The sequence below is a fragment of the Platichthys flesus genome, chromosome 12 (assembly GCF_949316205.1).
Source record: "Platichthys flesus chromosome 12, fPlaFle2.1, whole genome shotgun sequence".
In the NCBI taxonomy this organism is placed as follows: Eukaryota; Metazoa; Chordata; class Actinopteri; order Pleuronectiformes; family Pleuronectidae; genus Platichthys; species Platichthys flesus.
In genome coordinates this window covers 4,782,462-4,802,424 of record NC_084956.1, presented here as the reverse complement: position 1 = coordinate 4,802,424, position 19,963 = coordinate 4,782,462, and the positions used below count along the sequence as shown (strand labels likewise).

Below are 19,963 nucleotides of genomic sequence, written 5' to 3'. Positions count from 1 at the left end.
TTCAAATAATTATTCTAATTTTCACATTATATCAAGTTTAACATGTGATTGCTTTTTGTATTTACGATTTATTTTATTTCCTTGATATATATAATTTAAGCAATCATATAAAAATGTGATATTGACAACTTTAACCATAAAAGTAAGACCACAGGGTCATGGGTTTTAAAACAGTTAAAACCCATGAGGTTTGCTTTAAATATGTCTGTAATTCTATAATCCTGCAAATTAAGGACCTTAGAGAGAGAAAAACCTGGACTTTAAATTTGTATCTCGCCAAATGTCAGGATTGTTCCTCCTTTTTAACTTGACATTTTTTAAATGTGAGACTCTCAGGGGTCAAATTAAATATTTTTCCCAAAGGGGAACCGTCTGATGTGGAGTAAGAAATGTTCTCTCAGTGGAAAATTACAATTTTTCTAACCCGCACAGGTTATAATGCATTTAGAAATAATCGTATGGGTTTGAATTTAAATTGGATTTACTGATGGCTGCCTCTTTGCATAGGATCAAAATATTCTTGCTCAAAACCCACATAAATGACACAAATGTTCTTTGTCTACTTTTATTAAACACATGCACAGTTCACTCAGTGCAGTGTTGAACTAAAGGCTCAGTTTACATCATGTTTCTTCATATCTCACCGTCATCTTCACCTCATGTGACCAGGGCTGGCAGCGGCTAGTTGTCTGGCAGCGTCAGCCATGCTGGCACTGGATCTGTGCCCTGCTGCTCCTCAACTAACCTGTCTGTCAAAGTCTTCATGGGAAGGTGCTCTGGCCATCAGAGACGCCATTAAACTGAAAAATTTGAGAAAGAGAGAGAGGGAGATGGTGCTTCATATCTTAAAAGGAGGAGAAAATTAGACACACGATGAGAGAGTGGAGGAGAAAATACAAATGACCTACGAGGGGGAACATGAGAGGGACGGACTGGGACAGAGCCTCACTTATCAGTTCTTCCATGTCTACAGTAAAAAATACCCAGCTTCCTCTATTTCCTCGGTTAAAGCAACAAGCTGCACAGAACAATACAAAGCATATATGAAGTAAAACACCAGGTGTTCCATCAGGGCTGCTGCATATGGATTTTGACCATCTTGCTTTTCTTGAGCGACAGCCAGCTCCTGTCCCGGGCAGAGTGACGGAGCAGACCTCGTCCTGACTCCTACCTGCTGCAGCTCTCTGTAAACACTTACTAACAATAGATGATATATGTATTGTGTACTTTACGAGTATGTTACATATGGTTTGATATTATATAAATGTTTCAGTAAGAGACTAGGGTAGTCATTGTAATGTTTGAAATGTATCATGAATCTTCGGAGTGAAACATTCAACAAATCTGTCAAAGCTAATAAAACATTTTAACCACATAAAAGACAGAGGATTAATTAGAAAAGAAACTTCTCCACAATCATTACACTTTTCAACCACTAGGAGGAGCGGTTGGCACAACTGATCTCCAACTCCAGGTTTCATGATGTGTCTAATATTTCACTTTCTCTGTGTAAATGCAGATCTGATACAAACTGGATCAGTTGTGTCTGTAGTCCCTGCTTTAACTGCAATATACCATTAGATCTCATGCAGTCTGCAGGAAGACAGAGTGCTGTTTGTTTGTCTCCCAGCGCCTGACCCCGGACTGGTCTTAGTTTCTGTCCTGAGGTCTGGAGACAGCTGCAGGCCGACGCTGCCAAAGTGAGCAGCAGCTATCATTGGTAACGTCCCCGCAGCATTGATAATAGCAGCGTTGCCTTTTAGCGAGGGAATCATGCAGCCTCCATCAACAGGCTTAAAGGTCCAGAGGATAACACAGCAACGGGAGTTCATGTTGCACCGAGACTTAGAGAAATTAAAGTTTTATTTGTCAGTCTATTTCTGGTGCTGCCATTAGATCCAGATCAGATTCATTTTAACTTGATCTGCACAAAAAACATGAAGGATAAGAGCCAGGGACAACAACAACAACACAACTGACTGTGATCAAACTCTTTCATGAGCACGGACCTCATTTAACTTAGTTTCAACAAAGCAACTATGACTTTGGATAAATCCGACCCATGTGTGTTACACTCGTGGCAACTAACTCCTACACTCCAGTATTGAGACGTTTCATTCTGGGACATTATGTCATCTCTACAGCGTGTGAAACAAACTACTAATGGTATTAACCCCCTGGGGTCCTGAATTATGGTCATTTCTGAAATGCCTTTGATTTTGCCTTTATCTACCACATGCAAATTGTTTTTGGACTTTTTTTCAGTTTTTTTTACCGTATCTACATATTGGATTCAAAAATACTCATGAAATCTGATTTGTCTGGCAGCATGGTTCTAGGGTTGGCAGTAGAAATTAATTTCTCAACAGGGAATAGATCTTATTTATGAGAGATCCCAGGTTAAGTATCCAAAACCAATGACTACTGATATTCAGCCCGACTGTGGCAGATGTCAGGGCATAAATATAAATGTTTGCTGGAATGAATCCGCCTACGAAGAAAATATCTTATCAGGTTTTAACAGGATTATGCAAAAACTAGTGAACAGATTTCCCTGAAACTTGGTGGAAGAGTGAAACATGGACAAAGAAAGAAGCCATTACAATGGAGTACAAATCCACACTTTCTTTTTTACGTTGCAAGACATTTGATAGCCTCACCAGTTTCCCAGGCAAACTTCAGGGGCTGGTCATTAGTGGAGGTTTGCACTCTAACTAAGGGCCATTTTAGTTTTGCTGGTATTGTAATGTGTCATGATTAAACCCTCGAGCACCGTTTCAAGGAATTCTTTATTCAATCAACGCCGTGAAATTCTGACGTGGGACATATTTCGAATAGATACACACTGTTCATCCAGAGCTTGAGTAAGTATTTACCCGGAGGTCTCTACGATGACAGGCTAGAATGTCTCCGGACCCCGAGGAGCTGGCACGACACAGCCTCAGCCATTAGAGAGAAACCCGAACAAAGGGCATTGTCCACATGGAGTGGCTCAAATGATTTCTGAAGGTAATTGAACTATGCCAACGAGGTAAAGTCCCAGCCCTGCCTGCGTGCCTGGTTGTGACCCGACGTAAGGTTAGTATTGACCTCAGACAGATGAAACAGTGTGAGTTGGATGTTCTGGATGTGAACCTCCCCCTCGATCCGAAGAGGAGCAGCACAGCAGCAGAGGTGCCGCTCGGATCCTATTTTTGGAGGAGCTATCAGCAACCCGGTGGCACAGGTCTGAGTGACAGGACAAGTGTTCTGCTGGACCCTCCCCTCGCTCTTTTGGAGCAGACATTCCTCAGTGTAAGCAGACACAGACCCCCCCCCCCCCTTCAGTGCCATCATATTTCTCACTCCTTCTACCCCCCCTCCACTCCCCTTGGCTGTGATCGTTGGCCCCACTGCGGGAATGGGTGGGTGCACAGAAGTGTGTGTGTATGTGTGTGTGTGTGTGTGAGGGTGTGAGTGTGGGTGTGTTCAGGTGTGAGAGTCGGCCTCGGAGCTGCACTCAGAAAGAGAAGTCTGTAGCCGGACAGCGTGGCAGGCACAGAGCAGGACAATCAGAGGGGGCCCTGATCGGTGACCATGGGGCCAAAGCACTGAAGGGCCCCCAGACGAAAATACACAAAAACCAAAGAGGAACGGACAATAAGCAAGATTAAGAAGAAACGCTTTTAGAAAAAAGACAGAGGAGAACAATGGTTGCAGAGGAAGTGATAATTTCCCTAGCCGGGGGAGCGCCATGGGGGTTTCGTCTGCAGGGAGGCGCGGAGCATCAGAAACCACTTCAGGTGGCGAAGGTAAGACGCAGCAGGTTGCACCAATACAGACCGTTCAAGGTTTGCTGAGCTGGAAGCAGAAAGTCAAATGCTGCTTTAGATTCAGTCTGGTTCAGGAGAAGTGATACATCAGCGGAGATATATTAAGGTGGGAGATTTAAGGAGCTGTGAACAATGTTGAAATGGAATATTGGCAACTACACCGGTTGGTCTGCAGCCTGAATATGAGTCATGATCTGGTTTGAGAACTTCACGAACTTTAAACTTCAGTTGGGAATGTAGGACGACGCTTTTGCCATATCTGCAAATTATTTATGCTTAACCTATTTAACTGGATAAAGCCCAAGATTTATGAGAAGTGCTTTAAGTGGTTGAATGTGCACGCTGTGTGTGCTACTGTCCATATCATGAGGGGCTTATGGTTACTTTACACCTATCAACCATGACCGTGACCTGATTTATGCCACTGAACTTTTGCATGTCACTGCAGGTGTCATGTTTAAGCTACAGGTTCCCTGAGATTCATTATTACCACAGTAGAAACAAGCAGGTGAGCAAGACATGTCATGAAAACCTCTTGTTTCCGGCTAAACTCAAATCATAGGCTCCGGCTTTGTGAGCGTTACAGACCACTTTCATTTGTACTTAAAGATTTAATTTAATTATGTTCACAATGCTCATCAAACTTTTTCACAGAGAGATCTTATTTCTTAATATACTAGTTCAGGTGCACCCACACATTATTCACACGTGAATGCATTCACATACACACACACACACACACACACACTTTTTAGTAATTGTCGACTGCGCAGAACTACATTTCCAGGTAGCTATATTTGGTTGAGAAGCAGCGGGGTGTGTGTTTCAGCCCAGCGCTCAAAAATCGACTTCATACACTATTTCTGTACATGGACGTCTCAGTCCATAAAATGTAGATTCATACGGCGAGTAAATCCTGATTTGTAAACCTCAGTTGTGCTTGATATTGTTTAGTAGTTGAGTAATCATAAACAAATGACCCTGAGGTTTGAGTGTTTGGCCTTTAAATGTTTTGCCCCCCCCCCCCTCACAGCAATATTGTATATTGTTGAAGAGTGTTATAATATATATGGTATTTTCAGGCCTGTTTTTGTATTTAACAGATTCAGCCTGACAAGTTTTGTATTGTTGAAGATTGTCAAGAATAAAAACTTATCTATATACTAATTCATTTTCAGTAAAGTAAAAGGTTTCTGCTTAGTCTCCCATTTACTGGACAAGGGAGAATCTTAACTGGCTAAGAGGCTAATTTTCATTTATTAATCAAACAATGAAATGTCCATAGATTGCGTCAATTTTACATTTAAGACTGCCACCAGGAAAACAGTAGCCAGCTCCTCATCAACAGAAAGTTCCCTCTATAAAATGCTAATCCTACATGTAGTTGACTTCTGGAGAACGCGATGGCACACACACAAGCAAGCCACAGGACACAAATCACCTTCACCGCGGTGGACAGCTGTTTCTGTCTGACCATTCAGAAGAACGTGCTCCTTCACCTCTGCGAGCAGGAAGGCGTGATCTTGTCAGGTCTTAAACTATATACCGTCCCTAACAGGTGGAGCAGTTCAGGGCTCCACTGACAGAGCCACTGTGTCAGTGCGTGTGTGTTTATTTATACGAGTTTGTGTCTTTTTGCGTCGGCCCATGCCATTAGTGTGTGTATGTGTGTGTATGCAAGCATGTAAGGGTATTATTACTGTTATGACTTGTAACCACAAGGTGATTGACTGAATAAATAGCTGACATCCTGGACCACCGGCAGGCACAGGCCACTTTGAAAGGATTAGCTAAATGGGGAAGTGGGGATTTCATTACAGGGAAACCAGAATAGCTGGAAATAGAAGTTATTCGGCATAAACAAAGCCAAAACACTTCCTTATCTCCAGAAACATCATATACAATGAAAATCCCGTCACAGAGTGGAATCAACACAACATCTGCTTTCAATGTTTTTTAGAGGACTTGTTGACGTGGCTAACACAGACACCGTGCTCCTGACAGACCTCTGGCACAAAAAGCAGAGCACCAAATGAAGATGGCCGCTGGCTGGCATTTCCCTGTTTAGTGCATGAGTGCCCTACTTGAGCTGCAATATGTGGCGTGTGTCCACAGCAAGATCAAGCTGTCAGGAGAAAATCTGCTCCCTGTCAATCACTATCTCAAAGCACAACTCGATCGGCTTTTGATCTTCTAGTCCAGCAGTTACAAAAGACAATGCTAAGGGAAATGATAAAATAAAACTGTTGGGAGATGAAGTGTTGATGTTTGCATGATCTGTCTCTAACTCTTCATATCAGAGCAATCAATGTCAGACTTATTGTGGCTCTGAAACTTGACAATATCGAGCCCTGAATCCTTTTTTTGATCTGATTTGAAACTTGCAAGTAGAAACGTGATAAAAAATGTATATAAATCCTGCAGCATCAAGCCTCAATAGAAACATACTTTATTCATCCCAGTGTATTGAAGGGTTTTGGTATTGGTAGTATGTAAAACACCTTGATCTGCATTCAGCTGTGAAGGACACACAACCCATTGGGCCTGGGCTTGTATTCAAGGCCTGGAAACATGACTTGAAATGTGTCCTTGAGACATTAGAGACTTAAAAGTCTCTTGAAGAACTTGAGAGTTGTCTTTGACACCATTTGTGTAACTTTCTGCCTATGAAACATTTGAAACTTTGCTTTCCCGTGCTTGTACAGGTGCGTAAGCGCAGTAAGGCGTGCAGGGCGGGGCTACGGGAGGGTGACGAGCTGGTGTCCATCAATGAGGAGCCATGTGGATCACTGTCTCACGCCCAGGCCATGAACCTCATCGACAGCTCCACTGGGATATTACACATCCGGGTCAAAAGGTCAGGAAGAAAAATCCACAATTAATTAATCTCAGCCACAAGTCTGACTCCATACATGCAGTATTTTACTATATACATATGTTTGATACTATAATATTCAAAAAATAAATCATAACATTTGAGAACTATTAAGGGCCATTTGGTCCCAACTATAATGTAAAGCCTCTATCTGTTTGCAGGGCGCCAGCTGGTTTTCAGTCTGTGGTGCTTGTGACCCGTGCCCCATCTCCCCGAATAGACAAAGAGTACCGTGCTGCTCTGCGCGCTATGTCACCCTCCCACCTCCACCAGTCATCTGTCCGTGAGATCCACCGCAGCCGCTCCTCCCTCACCAGTGGCTTGACATCTCCGCCTGGTAGTGAGGCCTACTATGGTGAGACTGACAGTGATGCAGATGTGGCGGGCTATGAGAGGCAGCGCCGGCAGAAACGCCGCAGCCCAAGCAACTCCAATCCCGGCAAGCCCACAGGACGAACCTCTGCTGAGGGCGGGGAGACATCAGAGATGAGCGGCTACGACAGCGCTCCAGATGCACACATTTACCCCCCTTTGTTGGACGGTAATGGAGGAGGTGGGCTACCGGGGGTGGCGAGGAGGGAGGTGATTTACCAGCCTCCTGTTCCTGGATTGTGGTCGTCCCAGACATCCACTGAGACCTCCTCCATCATCTCCTCAGCAGATGACCAGGGGCCACGGGACGGAGGGCAAGAGGAGGACAGTGGCTTCCTAGAGCCGTCCAATGTGCCACTGGTGTCCCCTGAGAGGGCAAAGGAGGCTATGATGCTGAGCTCCCGCAGCCAACTAGTGCCTATGGTGGGTCCTCTGAGTAAACCCCTTGACGAGGAGCTCACAACAACCTACGTGGAAAAGGCAAAACAAGCCAGTAAGTAAAGCTGAGGACCTGGTATGGTTTAGTATATTTATCTCAGGCTATGTGGGTTAAAACCCCCAGTGATCAAACTAGCAGCACTGGAAAACATCCACAGGTGCTTTTAGGTATCAAGTGGCAAAGCAGAAACTTTCTCATTTCCCAACTCCCCCAATTGTTTCTCGTGTTGGTTTTTTGTCATGCTATTTTATAAAATATTTATGAAAGAGCTAAAATATGATAAGATATGATACTTTATAAGCCTGGAAAGTCATGTCTTACTGTTTGAAGAGAGGTCAGAAAGGTTAATAATATTGTGATGCAGCAACAAATGCTGGCACTGACCAAGTATTCTTTTGTGATCTTGTCCATCATTGATGATAGGCCCACAAAGTCAACCGGCTCTCGTAAATTGACTCTTGTAAATCCCCCTTGCCATCACTGAGGGCAGTTTGAGTATTTTAATGTCCTACTTAGGAACCAAATTAAGAACTCTCTTCAAGTGGCAGTCCATATTTGTGTAACAGAATTAGGGTGCCTATGATAATCTCCTTAATACCACAACAAGTCAAGGATAAGTTGTGGCTGCTCTTTGAAGTTCTCCTTCCAGTCACCTACACCATGCAACTTTCCACTACCCCTGCAAATATTTTCAGTTAAGCTAGATGTCAGAGTACGTAAGCCTGTGCAAATTTAACCCACAACCTAGATAATGTGAGAAGCTGAAAGCTTGTTTGGAATTTTACTGCAAGTGCTCCTGCAGCAAGATATCAGTTGAATACCTGTGGAAGGCATGGGGGTCAGGACAGATTTACATGCTCATGCTTGAGACAGTTCTTGGTTTAAAGGTTAAAGCTGTAAATTCAGACTTCTCTGTCCTTGCGGTAGTGCTGACGTTATGTAATAAAATATGCAAGTAAACCTAATATCTGTTGTTTTCTAACCCTGCAGAACTGAACCGAGGAGACACTGGGCAAGACAAACATGTTAAAGAAGCCAAAACCAAGTGTCGAACAATTGCATCCCTGCTGACTGATGCTCCCAACCCTCACTCCAAGGGCGTGCTGATGTTCAAGAAGAGACGACAACGCTCTAAGAAGTATACTCTCACCAGCTTTGGCAGTGTGGATGAGGACAGGTTCCTGGACTCCCAAGAAGAGGATGGGGCCTTCCCAGGGAGTGAATCAGAGATTGACGAAGATGGCTTCTCAGCAGTTCCTGACACAACTTGGGATAGTGACTACTTGGATATGCTGGAGAAGAGGGCAACTGCAGGCACTGAAGGTCGTGGGGATGGGGCAGAGGATGCTCCGAGTCCAGGGTTGAATGATACTGCAGGCAAGGGTGCTCAATTGTTTGAGCAACAGAGAAAGAGAGCGGCTGAGCATGCAAAGAAGCTGGAGGCAGTACAGCCTAATGCTCCTCCACAGTTTCAAGTCCAAGACCAGGCTCAGATGTACCAGATGCATCAAGAGGTGCAGGCGCAGACGCAATCAATTCTTCAGCCTCAGCAGATCATACCACCAGGACCTGCAACCACACAACAAGAACTGTTTGAGGCTTCAGGGCAAGCTGCTGTTGGTGTCCATGGGGTGGCCAACGGGGACCTATCCTTCTCCGCAGTTAGTGCAGCTAGCATGGTGATGTCCCCTCCACCTTTGGCACACAAACCTGCCACTGCCTCGGTAACTATTCTGACCAGTCCTGCACCACCAGCTGAAACACCATTACCAGATTTACCTGCTAGTAATGTTCTCAACAGAACGGCCCGTCCTTTCACTCCTGGCTTCATCAGCATCCGAGCTGCGACTGCCCCTGTGACGTTCCGACCACCAATCACAAAGACATATCAACGTCCCGCCTCAGCAGCTGTTGTGCCACTGCCATTCTCCACAGCCTCTGAACGAGCCTTTAATGTCCCATCGGTATCATCACAACCATTCTCTCCTGGTCCTCCATCAATGATGTCCCCACCATCCTCTGTACATCACGGGCACTTTGGTCCAAAGCCAGAGGGTCAAGTTACTTCTCATCCCTCAGCCTTCTCTTCCTCCGTAGAGACAATGCAGTCTGCATCAGTCCCTACATTTCATCAGGCTTCATTTGCAACTATGCCACATCTGTCGATGCCTTCCATCCCACCAGCTCCCCAAGCGTTGATAGTTTCAGCCCCTGTTCCTCCAGTACACCAAAATCTTGGTCCAGCTGTTCCATTTACCCAAGTGCCCCCACATCAAGTACCAGTTGCTAAGTCCACTCCACCCCTATTCTCAATGCCCCCTGTAGCTCAAGTAGCAGTGCTCAACCAGCCAGAAGCAATAGCTCCTACCCCTGTTCCTGGTGCAACAGGTCGCACAGGAATCTTACTCGAGTCTCGGCGTCGTAGTAGCAACAACAAACCTATGTTCAATGTGCCAGAAGTCAAAAAGAACTCCCCAAATCCTGAGCTATTGTCCATGGTGCAGAACCTGGATGACAGGTTCACCCGACACAAATATGGCCAACAACCAACTGAAGATATCTATGATGCTGAAGAAGAAGACACGAGTGCTGAGGCTGGCTCGGGCAGGCTACCTCCTCCAGTGGCACCCAAGCCTCGGGTCCTCCAAGAAGTCCCACAGATTCTTAAAGCAGGGGGTAAGGGGGCAGAGCTATTTGCCCGCAGGCAGAGCCGCATGGGTATGTATGTGGTTGACACCCCACTAGAGACCCCTTACCAGCAGGAAGTGAGCTTCCACAATGCATCCCGATCCATGGACCCTTCCCTCAATTGTTCCATTCCGTCTCAGTGGAAATATACCCCGAATGTCCGTGCCCCACCTCCCATTGGGTACAACCCACTCCTTGGCCCCACCATACCCACAGGGCCCCAGAGGGATGAAAGCAAGCCAGACAGCCGGGGTAGAGGTGGCTCCCAAAAAGACGGCATCCAAGCCCTGGATTTCATGAGAAGGCAGCCGTATCAGCTCAACTCTGGCATGTTTAACTATGGGGGCAGTGTTGCAAATCTATCAGCCATGCCTTCTTACCAGGCCCAGAGGCAACAGCAGGGTGATTACTCAACAACAATGGTTGGCAGCTCATTGACCTCGCCTAAGCAGGTCCCCCTCAAAACTGCGCGTGTCTATGAGATCAAGCGATTCTCCACACCCACACCCATGTCAGCTCCCTCCCTGGCACCCAAAGTCATTGCACCCCGCTCCTCCACTACCCTTGGTGAACGATTGGTTTACTCCGGCATGACCTCCCCACCTCCTGCTCCTCTCTTTACACGAGCACCAGGCGCTGCCCCGGCTCCAATTCCACCTTACTCGCAACCAGTTGGACTTCCCAATCTCCCAAGATTCTCAGCCGCCCCTGTTGCAAACCATGTGCCCTGTGCAGTCCCTACACCTTACACTCCAGTAGCCTACAGCACTGGGCTCCAGGCAGCCAAGCAGTTCCAGAGTGCCCCTGAGCTCAGCATCCTGGCCTCTTTGCCCCCACTCAAGTCAAACTCAGTGCAGGCGCCCAAACCACGTTTTGTTGCCACCAAGGGGGGCGTACACCCCCACGTCTGGAGGCCCGGGGCAATGTGAGGAGCACTTAAACAGTCACTACCACCCCCTCGGACGTCTTCATGAATTATTAGTTTTGTGCTTACGTTAGCAGTCAGGAATTGTCAAAAACTTAACAATTTTGGTAATTTGTTCATTGTAAAACAGCAATAAACAATAGACATTTTCTGCTTCTCTCTTAGATCATTATAAATAATATATCTTTGGACTCGTTAGTTCTAAATTCAGCTTTGAAAGTCAATGGTGTTATTCAGTACAACATTAAAATACAGTAACCTGTGTTAGAACATGAATAATGGTAATAGCTTATAAATATCATCAATACCTACATGCTGTTCAAAATGCTGCTCTTCACATTTATTTGGCTACCAACATATTTACGCACACATTTATCCGAGTGATGATGATTGCAACAACTATAATAATAATAATAATAATAATAATAATAATAATAATAATAATAACAATAATGTATAGTCCACCGTATGCCTGTCCTGGGAGAGGTTTGTGTAAGGTTACTCGAAATCTCTTTCCACTATTGTAGCAGAAGCACCATCTGAACAGAGCCTGAACTGAATTATTCTTTGAAACTTGAAGGGTCTGAGCGATGAGGAAAAATTAAAAGGTTCTAACAATAGGAATGAAATCACTGAAGATGTATGTTAAAGTATGTTGACAGGTTGTGGCTATAAACCCTTTTCTTTGAACATGTGTTGTGTTATCCAGTAATTCATGATATGCACAGGATGTTTTTTTAACCACTGTCTGTAACATTATCAAAAAGAGTCTCAAGGGGGTAAAATTATGCATAATGTATTTAAATGCCTCAACTTGCTGTGGTAACTTGGGTCACATTCATTAAGTAGCTTTGGTATCGAGTGACACAAGGCGGTCACTCGATACCAAAGCTTCCAAACGCCACTCATAGGAACACCAGAGCCTCTTTAATACCAGTCTGATCTTTGCATATATATGTAAATCCTTTAACTTTTATTAAACAAATCACACAGATGAAGGAATGTGTATTTTTGCTTTGTTTTATTGTGATGGGGTGCAGGGGTGAAGTTGAAGAACTGAGTGGCACCGGTGAAAGGGTTCATGGGATGAGAGAGAGGCTGTGGAGGTGGATGTAGGTAAGCCTGATAAGGGATGGGATCTCAGTTGGAGCATTTTAGATCACAGCCTGGAAATGGTCAAGGTCAGATGTAGTAAAACTGAGACTCATGATGGATTGTACAGAGTTGTGATTTCCCACAGCCAGGAAAAAACTAATCAAAAAGGATGATGGCCAAAAGAGTTTGGCACCTGAAGTTTAATGGAAAAGCTGAAGAAGCTGATAGAAAGAAATTATAAGTTTATCTGGAGCTTTTCCATTAATAATGGAAAAAAGGATAAATGTATTTAATGGTTGAATATCCTGAGACACTCGGTATGTTTCAAGGAAACAAGAAAGAAAAGAATATGTTGTTTTCAGTTGTGGAATTCTTGGGGAGATGCTTTTTTAATTTTTACAATTTTTAAAACATATCTGGTCTTACAGCTTTTTTTTCTTGTTTTCATATTATTGCTATGAAAAACGTAGTTTGTAGATAAAATCATGTTGATGTGTACATGATATGATAAATACATATTTCTGAATGTAGCTGGATTAAATAACACGTGTGAAATTGTTTGTTTATTAATGCAGACCAGACGTTTATACTGAATAGGAGAATAAACATTTTTAGAAGAATAAAATTAGATGTGAAGTCTCTCAAGTTGTCTGACTTTACACTGCCTCCTGCTGTTGATTGTGTGATCCTGCACTTTTCTTTATCTGTACAGTCCATGCATGTATCAAATTGTAATATGAATAAATGAGCAGTGCAATAATGACTCCGTATACTGGTTTTAATTAAACACGCACACACACATTACTAAGTTTTTATGTAAGACCTCATGTTTAATCAAAGGTCTTGAATTTATCAATTCTGAGCAGTTTTGTTTTTTTCACAATAGTTAATAAGGCCAATTTATTCTTTTCCAGATTCATAAACTGGTTGATTCATCCAGGTATCTTATCTTTCTAGGCTTCCTTGGTGAGGTTAGTTTTTAGGGTTTCAGGCTTGTTTTGATCAATTAGCCCAATTAGCCTCATTGAGTCAGTATCATTTCTTACATCAGTTAAGATGCAGAAAAAATCCAAATATGTTCACTTCAGCTGATGTAATTTTTAGGATGTGATTAGAAGAAGTGCAAAAAAACTAGCAGAACTTAATTTCAGGGGTTAAAGGAGCAACAGACGCATCAGGGGAAACTTTGCCGACAAGCAATTCAAGGCCTTGCCACTAGAGGCACGTTGACGGTTATCAGAGTAACTTTGCCTTAAACATTATTTAATGTGTGAAACAGCACATCCTTCACTTGTATCTTCAAACCCTTGTTACTGAAGGTAAATTATGAATTATTATCTAGCTGAATTTCTTTAGGTGGCAGATCAAATCTCTTTGAGATGTCCTGATGTCCTGGACTCAGTCTTAGAAATACTTCATGCGAAACAACATTCTGCATTAGACTAGTCAGTCTCCACTGGACTGCTGCAGTCAGAGGGCATTTTATTTCCAGCCTCCACATTCTCAGGGTGTCTATATATAGGGCTGCTAATATCCAAACAGAAGAATATTTATAGTGACATTGACATGTTGACAAGTTGCCACTGTAATTGAGAATTTGTTCTTTATTTAACTGCTCAAAATTGTTGTGTCCCTCACAGTCGACAGGGACTCACACAACAAAGAATGGATTGCCTTTTTTGTTTCTTTGTGTAAAAGCCAGTGAGGTCGGATGTAAAAGTGAGAGTCATTCACTAACTAGAAAATGCTCCTTAGATTATTGACGGATCAATACCTGCCCAGATTCCATCTTGTTGGAAAGCACTTGCTCAAATGCTCCACAGACATGACATTGATACGGTTGGATATGAGATGCTAACACTGATAAGCACGACTGAAACACAGAATATGTAGGATTTATGATCATATTTCTCTTTTAAATAAAAACATGCAGATACATGCAAAAGGTTTATGTCAGGGAACAAACTGAGGACAATCCGGACATGTCCTCTACATAGTGTCCAAGACTCAGGTGGAGAAGTTCATTTCTATAATTAAACACTATTTACCTATTTTGACTGTTTTTAATCCAACACTTTGAGACTGAACTATCTCAACTATGTGATGGTTTGTCATGAAATATTATTATTCAGACGATATGAATCTGAGACTCGGGTGATTCTCTGAATGCTTTGAGTGAAATGTCTTGAACTAATGATTTCTAAGTATTAACAATACTTCAAACTAACTTTAAAATGTTTCCATGCTCTCAAAGGACTGAAGCTCGAGGGAGTATACTGTATAAACATGTATTGTCTGTCATTGGCAGTGACCTTTGGATGCTCTCCAGTACTGTGAGACAGCTGTGAGACGGCTCTGTCTTCACATGTCCATCAACGTCCACTCACATGACGCCTGAGAGAAACTGAAAATGTGACAATGTTGTGTCAGATTAGAGCAACGCAGGGAGGAGAGGAGCCAGCTCTCAGCCTGAAACACAAACTGGCAAGGCCCCAATACACACACACACACATACACATCCCTTAACCCTACACATGCACTCTGTACACGTATATCAGTCTGTGTATTTGTGTGTGTGTGTGTGTGTGTTGGTGTGTGTCCCCCCAAAACACCCAAGTTCTTTGAGGCTATCTTATAGCAGAGTTCTGTTCCCTCTGGTTCATTGCAACTAAATATAGGCTTCAGAGCCATCTGTGAGAATGATTTTGTTCCCTTAATATCCCCATCAGCACTTTAAGCTGGCCAACAGAGACTTCTCCCCCCCCCCACACTCCTCCAACTCAGATCCCTATTCATACCCCCAAACCTCACCCGCCGCCTCCTCCTCCTCCTCCCGTCTTGACACCAACTCTGCTGCCACCCTCAGCCCCGAGCCTCTGGACGATCTGCCATCTGAGTGCAGGTTGGGTTTTGCACTTCTCAGGACTTGGGTCCAGCCACAGGGTCAGAGGCGCTGCGGGATTTGTAAACTTGTGATAAGAATTAGCCCTCGGGGTCTCCTCTCGTCTGTTTGATATTTATAAGCCGGCCTCTCCTCCGGGGATTACAACGAAATACCGGTGAGTGGATCTGCATCCCATCGATGTGCTTTGTTCGGCTAACCAACCAACAGCTTGTTTAAATTTAACGACTGGCTACTACAAGAACGGGAAGAGGCAATAAAGACATGCAACATATTCTCCATGCAGTCCTAAATGTGTGGGTTGTAGCCTGAAAGAAATGACTGAAGACTAAACCATCTAATCAGAGCAGATTATTACTTTGCTTTTGATTCAAATGCTTCTGAGTCCACCAATAAATGGCTCAGTGAGTCACTTTGCTGCTTTTAGACTTTCTTAGGTCTTAAAGTGACCAAAGGAATGGGTGAATGTGCTGACCATCCCTCTGTGTGGGCGTTGCAGAGATTTTATATGGTGTCTCCAAACCATGATGGGGGTGGGAGGGGGCCGGCAAACCTGATCGCAATGGGTCCCTGAGCTTGTAATTATTTAGGGAATTAAAGAAAAACTGTCTCCGCAGCTGCTCCAGATCTTGCTCGGGTTTCGAAAGAGCTTCTGACGCGACCTCGTCTTTGTTTTTCTTGAGCTGCTCATTGTGTCCTTAAGGGTTGTGTTCAAGTCCATTTGATAGTCGAATGACGCCATCACACGTCGCTAAAATGTCTTGGCTGGAAACGGCTTTTAAAAATAGCTGCGGGGGGGATTGAGTTTCAGCCAGGGGATGCGATGTGATGTTTTGTCGCTTGACTGTGAATTAAAGATGCTAAGGGGTTTAAGTGCTTTCAGAGAGATTAAAATCACATTAACACATGAGGTAAGGTAAGAAGAAGAATCATATCTTAACACCAGGGAGGTTGTAAAAAATGTTGTCCAACAGTGACTCAGTTCTCCACAGAGGGAAAGTCTTGCTCCCATTCTCTGTCACCAGCTTGTTCTTATGAAGGCTTCAGATTGGGGAATAGGATCAGATGATATGAATAATGCGACTTCAGATGGTTGAGCCCTTCACTTTTACTGCAGCAGATGCATTGATCACCACAGAGCGCCTCTGTTGATGTTGACTCAGACACCAAACCAAACAGAAACATGCGTCATGCAGCTATACGTTTCCTTTGGGGCAGACATCTGTTTCACAGGGCAATGTGGGTAATACGAGGGCCCGACATATGAACCTGAAAAATGAGCAGAGCCCCGTGCCGTCGCATTCAGATTCCGTGGATTCACTTTCACAGGCTGCTGATGAGCGTCAGTGTTGACGCTGAAGAGCAATACAGAGAAGTCGGTTGAAAGCTTAAACGAAAACACTCATGTCACTTGATCCTTAGTGAAGATGAGGTTTCCATTCCTTTGAAAAGGCAAATAAAGGTAGCATCATAGTTCAAGATGTTGCATTTAAAACATAATTTACTTATACTTTCACTTGTTTGCTTTCAATGTCTTTCAGTTCTCTCACATCACCTCCATCCCTGTTGAATATATGTTCAAAAAGTACACGGCCAAATGTTTCAAAGTAGTTTTTGCTCTTTATGTTTGTTCTAACACCAAATTTTTTCCCCTTTGCCTTCCAGTCATGCCTCTGGGAACACCTGCCCCACTGTTCAAGCGGAAAAAGCTCTCAAAGATCATCACCGACCTCTCACACATCACTCAGGATGGTAAGTCTGACAGGAGCTGATGTAAAAATGAAATAACATGTTTCATGTGGTTGTGGTACCTTATTTTTAAATGTTTTAGTTCTTCGGATTTTATTCTCTGTACTAAAATTAAGTCACATTGTTATTGCAGAGGAAACTCATGAAGAATATTGTAGACATGCTAAAACAATTAGTTAAACATGATATTTTACTGTGTAGTCTTCTGGATATCGATTTGTTTTCTCGTTTTCAAATGTTGAATCCATGTGTCTGGATGCCCCTCACCTAGAGTATGACTCGGAGCCGGAGGCCTCTGAGTTCGACCTGGGGAACAAGATCAGGAGTCCCAAAGACATCATGCTGGAGGAGCTCTCCCTGTTGAAGAACCAAGGCTCCAAGATGTTCAGGATGAGGCAGAAGAGGATGGAGAAGTTCATCCACGAGAACAACCCCGACGTCTTCTGCAGTGAGTCGATGGTGAGAGCCTGTAGTTCAAGGAGGAAGAAAAATACAAATTACTCAGTAAACTCAAGGATCATTTCTTCTTAAACGTGAATAATACACACAGAACTTCCACAGAGACATCAGCTACAACGTTAAAACCACCGAAGTGAAGGAAACATTGATTATCTCGTTACAACCCGTCATGGGGGGAGGGGGCTGGGGGTATCAGGCAGCAAGTCAACACTTATTTATGTTGGAAGGAAAAATTGTCAATGTGAGCATGTGGACGACATTGGCTGAACTAAGGTTGATGAGCACATCCAACATGACAGGTCTTGTCTGTTCTTGGCCTCCGAATTCCTCAGGTCTCGATGCGATTGAGCATCTGAGAGGGGGGGGGAACTAGTCGATCCATAAAGGCTCAACCTCGCAGCTTATTGTACATAAAGGATCTGAGGCTAATTGTCTGATAACCTAGGACACATCCTGATGTGTGGAATCCATGCCATAATGAGACAGATCTGTAGTGGTGTGTTCATGGAGAAATATACTTGTCAGGTATAATGTCAACAGGCTGAAACAAGGCTCATGAGCACAGGCAACTGAATATAAATATGATAGAATAGAATATGGAGGTTTATTTGGATCACATTTCTTTCAGGACAACCTCCAGAAGTTTGTTCCCTCTACGGGGGGTCAGATTGGAAGTGACATGATCACCGTCGGTGGGCATTTTGTGAGCAAGCAGACCGGACATGTGCACTATGGAGCGATGCAGACTGGAGGAGGACCCCCCGTGCCTCCTCCAAAGCCTGGAAGAAAACATGCAGGAGCTGGAGGAGCTGGAGGTGCAGGAGGTGCCGGAGGTCCCGGAGGAGCAGGCGGAGCAGGAGTTGGCGACCAAGGGAAAGACGGAAAAGAAGGTTCTGTTGGGTGGTCTCCATTAAAAGGTTGGTTAACAACATATGCTCTGTGATGATTTGACTCGTTTGACTGATTAAAACAACAAAGATTTAACTTTATCAAACATTGAAGGAACTTAAAGGAATAATCTGACATTCATATTATTTAAAATCACTTATTTACGTTCTAGCCGTGAGTCAAGACGACAGTGTGTTAAAAATGTAAACTATTATTTTGTGAACAAGAAAAGTTGCTTGTCTGCGGATTATTTTTTCACTTTTAGACACAACCGAGCTAATTGTTTCCCTTGTTTCCAGTCTTTATGCTAAGCTACGCTAACTGTCTGCTGGCTGTAACTTCAGGTTTATTGAACAGACATGAGTCATACTGATCCTCGTTTCTGACCCTTAACAATGACCCTTGACTTACTTTCATAAATGATCCTCTAGCCTTGATGTCTCCTCCACAGGAGGTGGATGTGATGATGCAACCAAAATTACTCTGAAGGGCTACATGTCTCCATGGGAGAAGGCCATGAAGGGAGATGAGAATCTGATAGCTACTCTCAAGGCAGGAATGCCCGGCCCCACCGACCGAAAGGATCTGCCCAAGTACAAAAGCTTCAACAGGTACTTTCACTCCAACCGGACCTCGTAGATGCTTTTGTGACGAAGAGGAGCTTTAATATTACTCTCTCCTCTCTTTGCCAGGTTTGCCATGCCCTTCGGCGGCTTCGATAAGGCCAGCCAGTTTATGAAATTCCAGATGCCAGAAGCCGAGGCGACCGAGCCTGAGGCCCCAGTGGTGTACCAACAGGAAATCGGATGCCGGCCTTCCTTCAACCGCACTCCTATTGGCTGGATGGGCAGCAGCGAGCCCAGCGGCATTCACATGGAGAATGATGTGGAGCACTTCGATGGAGAGACCGACGAGCTGTGAAAAGATATTCATGCTGTGATAACACGCACTGTGCACACACGCAGGCATGAATGCATGCACACATGTTAGCATGCACACACATGATAGATGAGCTTACAGTTCACTGTTATACTGATGAATTTGAATCTCTCAATGTGGATCTCTGAAAGCGTACAAGATGTATTTGGTTGTAGGGCAAAGAAACAAGTTTAGATCTTACAAGGAGATGAAACATCACACGTCTATTTATTAAATTGACTAGTGGAGTCTAATAACTCCTTTAATTTGTCGGAAAAGTTTTTGTTCGCGGTGAGAAGTTGCAGATTGTGTCGATGAGGAAAGAATGAATCATGTGAGAAGGATAGATTTATGCTATATTACTGTTGGGCAAGCCGTCTGTATTTGTTTTTAACCAGTGCCTCTTTTTGTCGTTAAGATTCTCTTATCTTTTGTTGGGCTATGAAAACGCTACAAACCTGTGGAATTCAGGATGCATGCATAGTCAGTTGCTCATTCACCAATCAACACTTTCTCCACAATAAACCATTTAAAATAAATCATGTAACACTTTGAAAATAAACCATGTATCAATCCTCTTGCAGAGGGGTGCAGTGTCAGGAGAAATCATTGTTTGTGTGTGAAAATTCTTATTTAAATAAATGCCTGTACAACCTCCAGCCCTTGTTTTCACGATTTGTGTGCAAAATTTTACATACTTTGCATGAAATGAAACAAACTGATTTCATGACTCAATAGTGGTTACAAAAATAATAAAAATAAGAACAAAAGAAGTTGCTCGGTCGATAAATGCTTCATATATTAGAAGTTGATAGATGTTTTGGCATCTCTTCCAAGGAGG

General features: G+C 43.7%; 2 protein-coding genes across 2 annotated transcripts; both read left to right on the top strand.

Moving 5' to 3' along the window:
* Nucleotides 1-3,458: 3,458 nt before the first annotated feature.
* Nucleotides 3,459-12,969, top strand: synpo2la (synaptopodin 2-like a). The gene is made up of 4 exons (XM_062401704.1): nt 3,459-3,791; nt 6,518-6,669; nt 6,849-7,552; nt 8,489-12,969. The coding sequence occupies exons 1-4, from the start codon at nt 3,690-3,692 to the stop codon at nt 11,113-11,115; spliced, it is 3,585 nt and encodes a 1,194-aa protein (XP_062257688.1). The 5' UTR covers nt 3,459-3,689; the 3' UTR covers nt 11,116-12,969.
* Nucleotides 12,970-15,051: 2,082 nt separating this feature from the next.
* On the top strand, nt 15,052-19,781 carry myoz1a (myozenin 1a). Its single transcript, XM_062400408.1, has 6 exons — nt 15,052-15,265; nt 16,774-16,860; nt 17,129-17,316; nt 17,945-18,233; nt 18,656-18,815; nt 18,897-19,781. The coding sequence occupies exons 2-6, from the start codon at nt 16,776-16,778 to the stop codon at nt 19,123-19,125; spliced, it is 951 nt and encodes a 316-aa protein (XP_062256392.1). The 5' UTR covers nt 15,052-15,265; nt 16,774-16,775; the 3' UTR covers nt 19,126-19,781.
* Nucleotides 19,782-19,963: the final 182 nt, after the last annotated feature.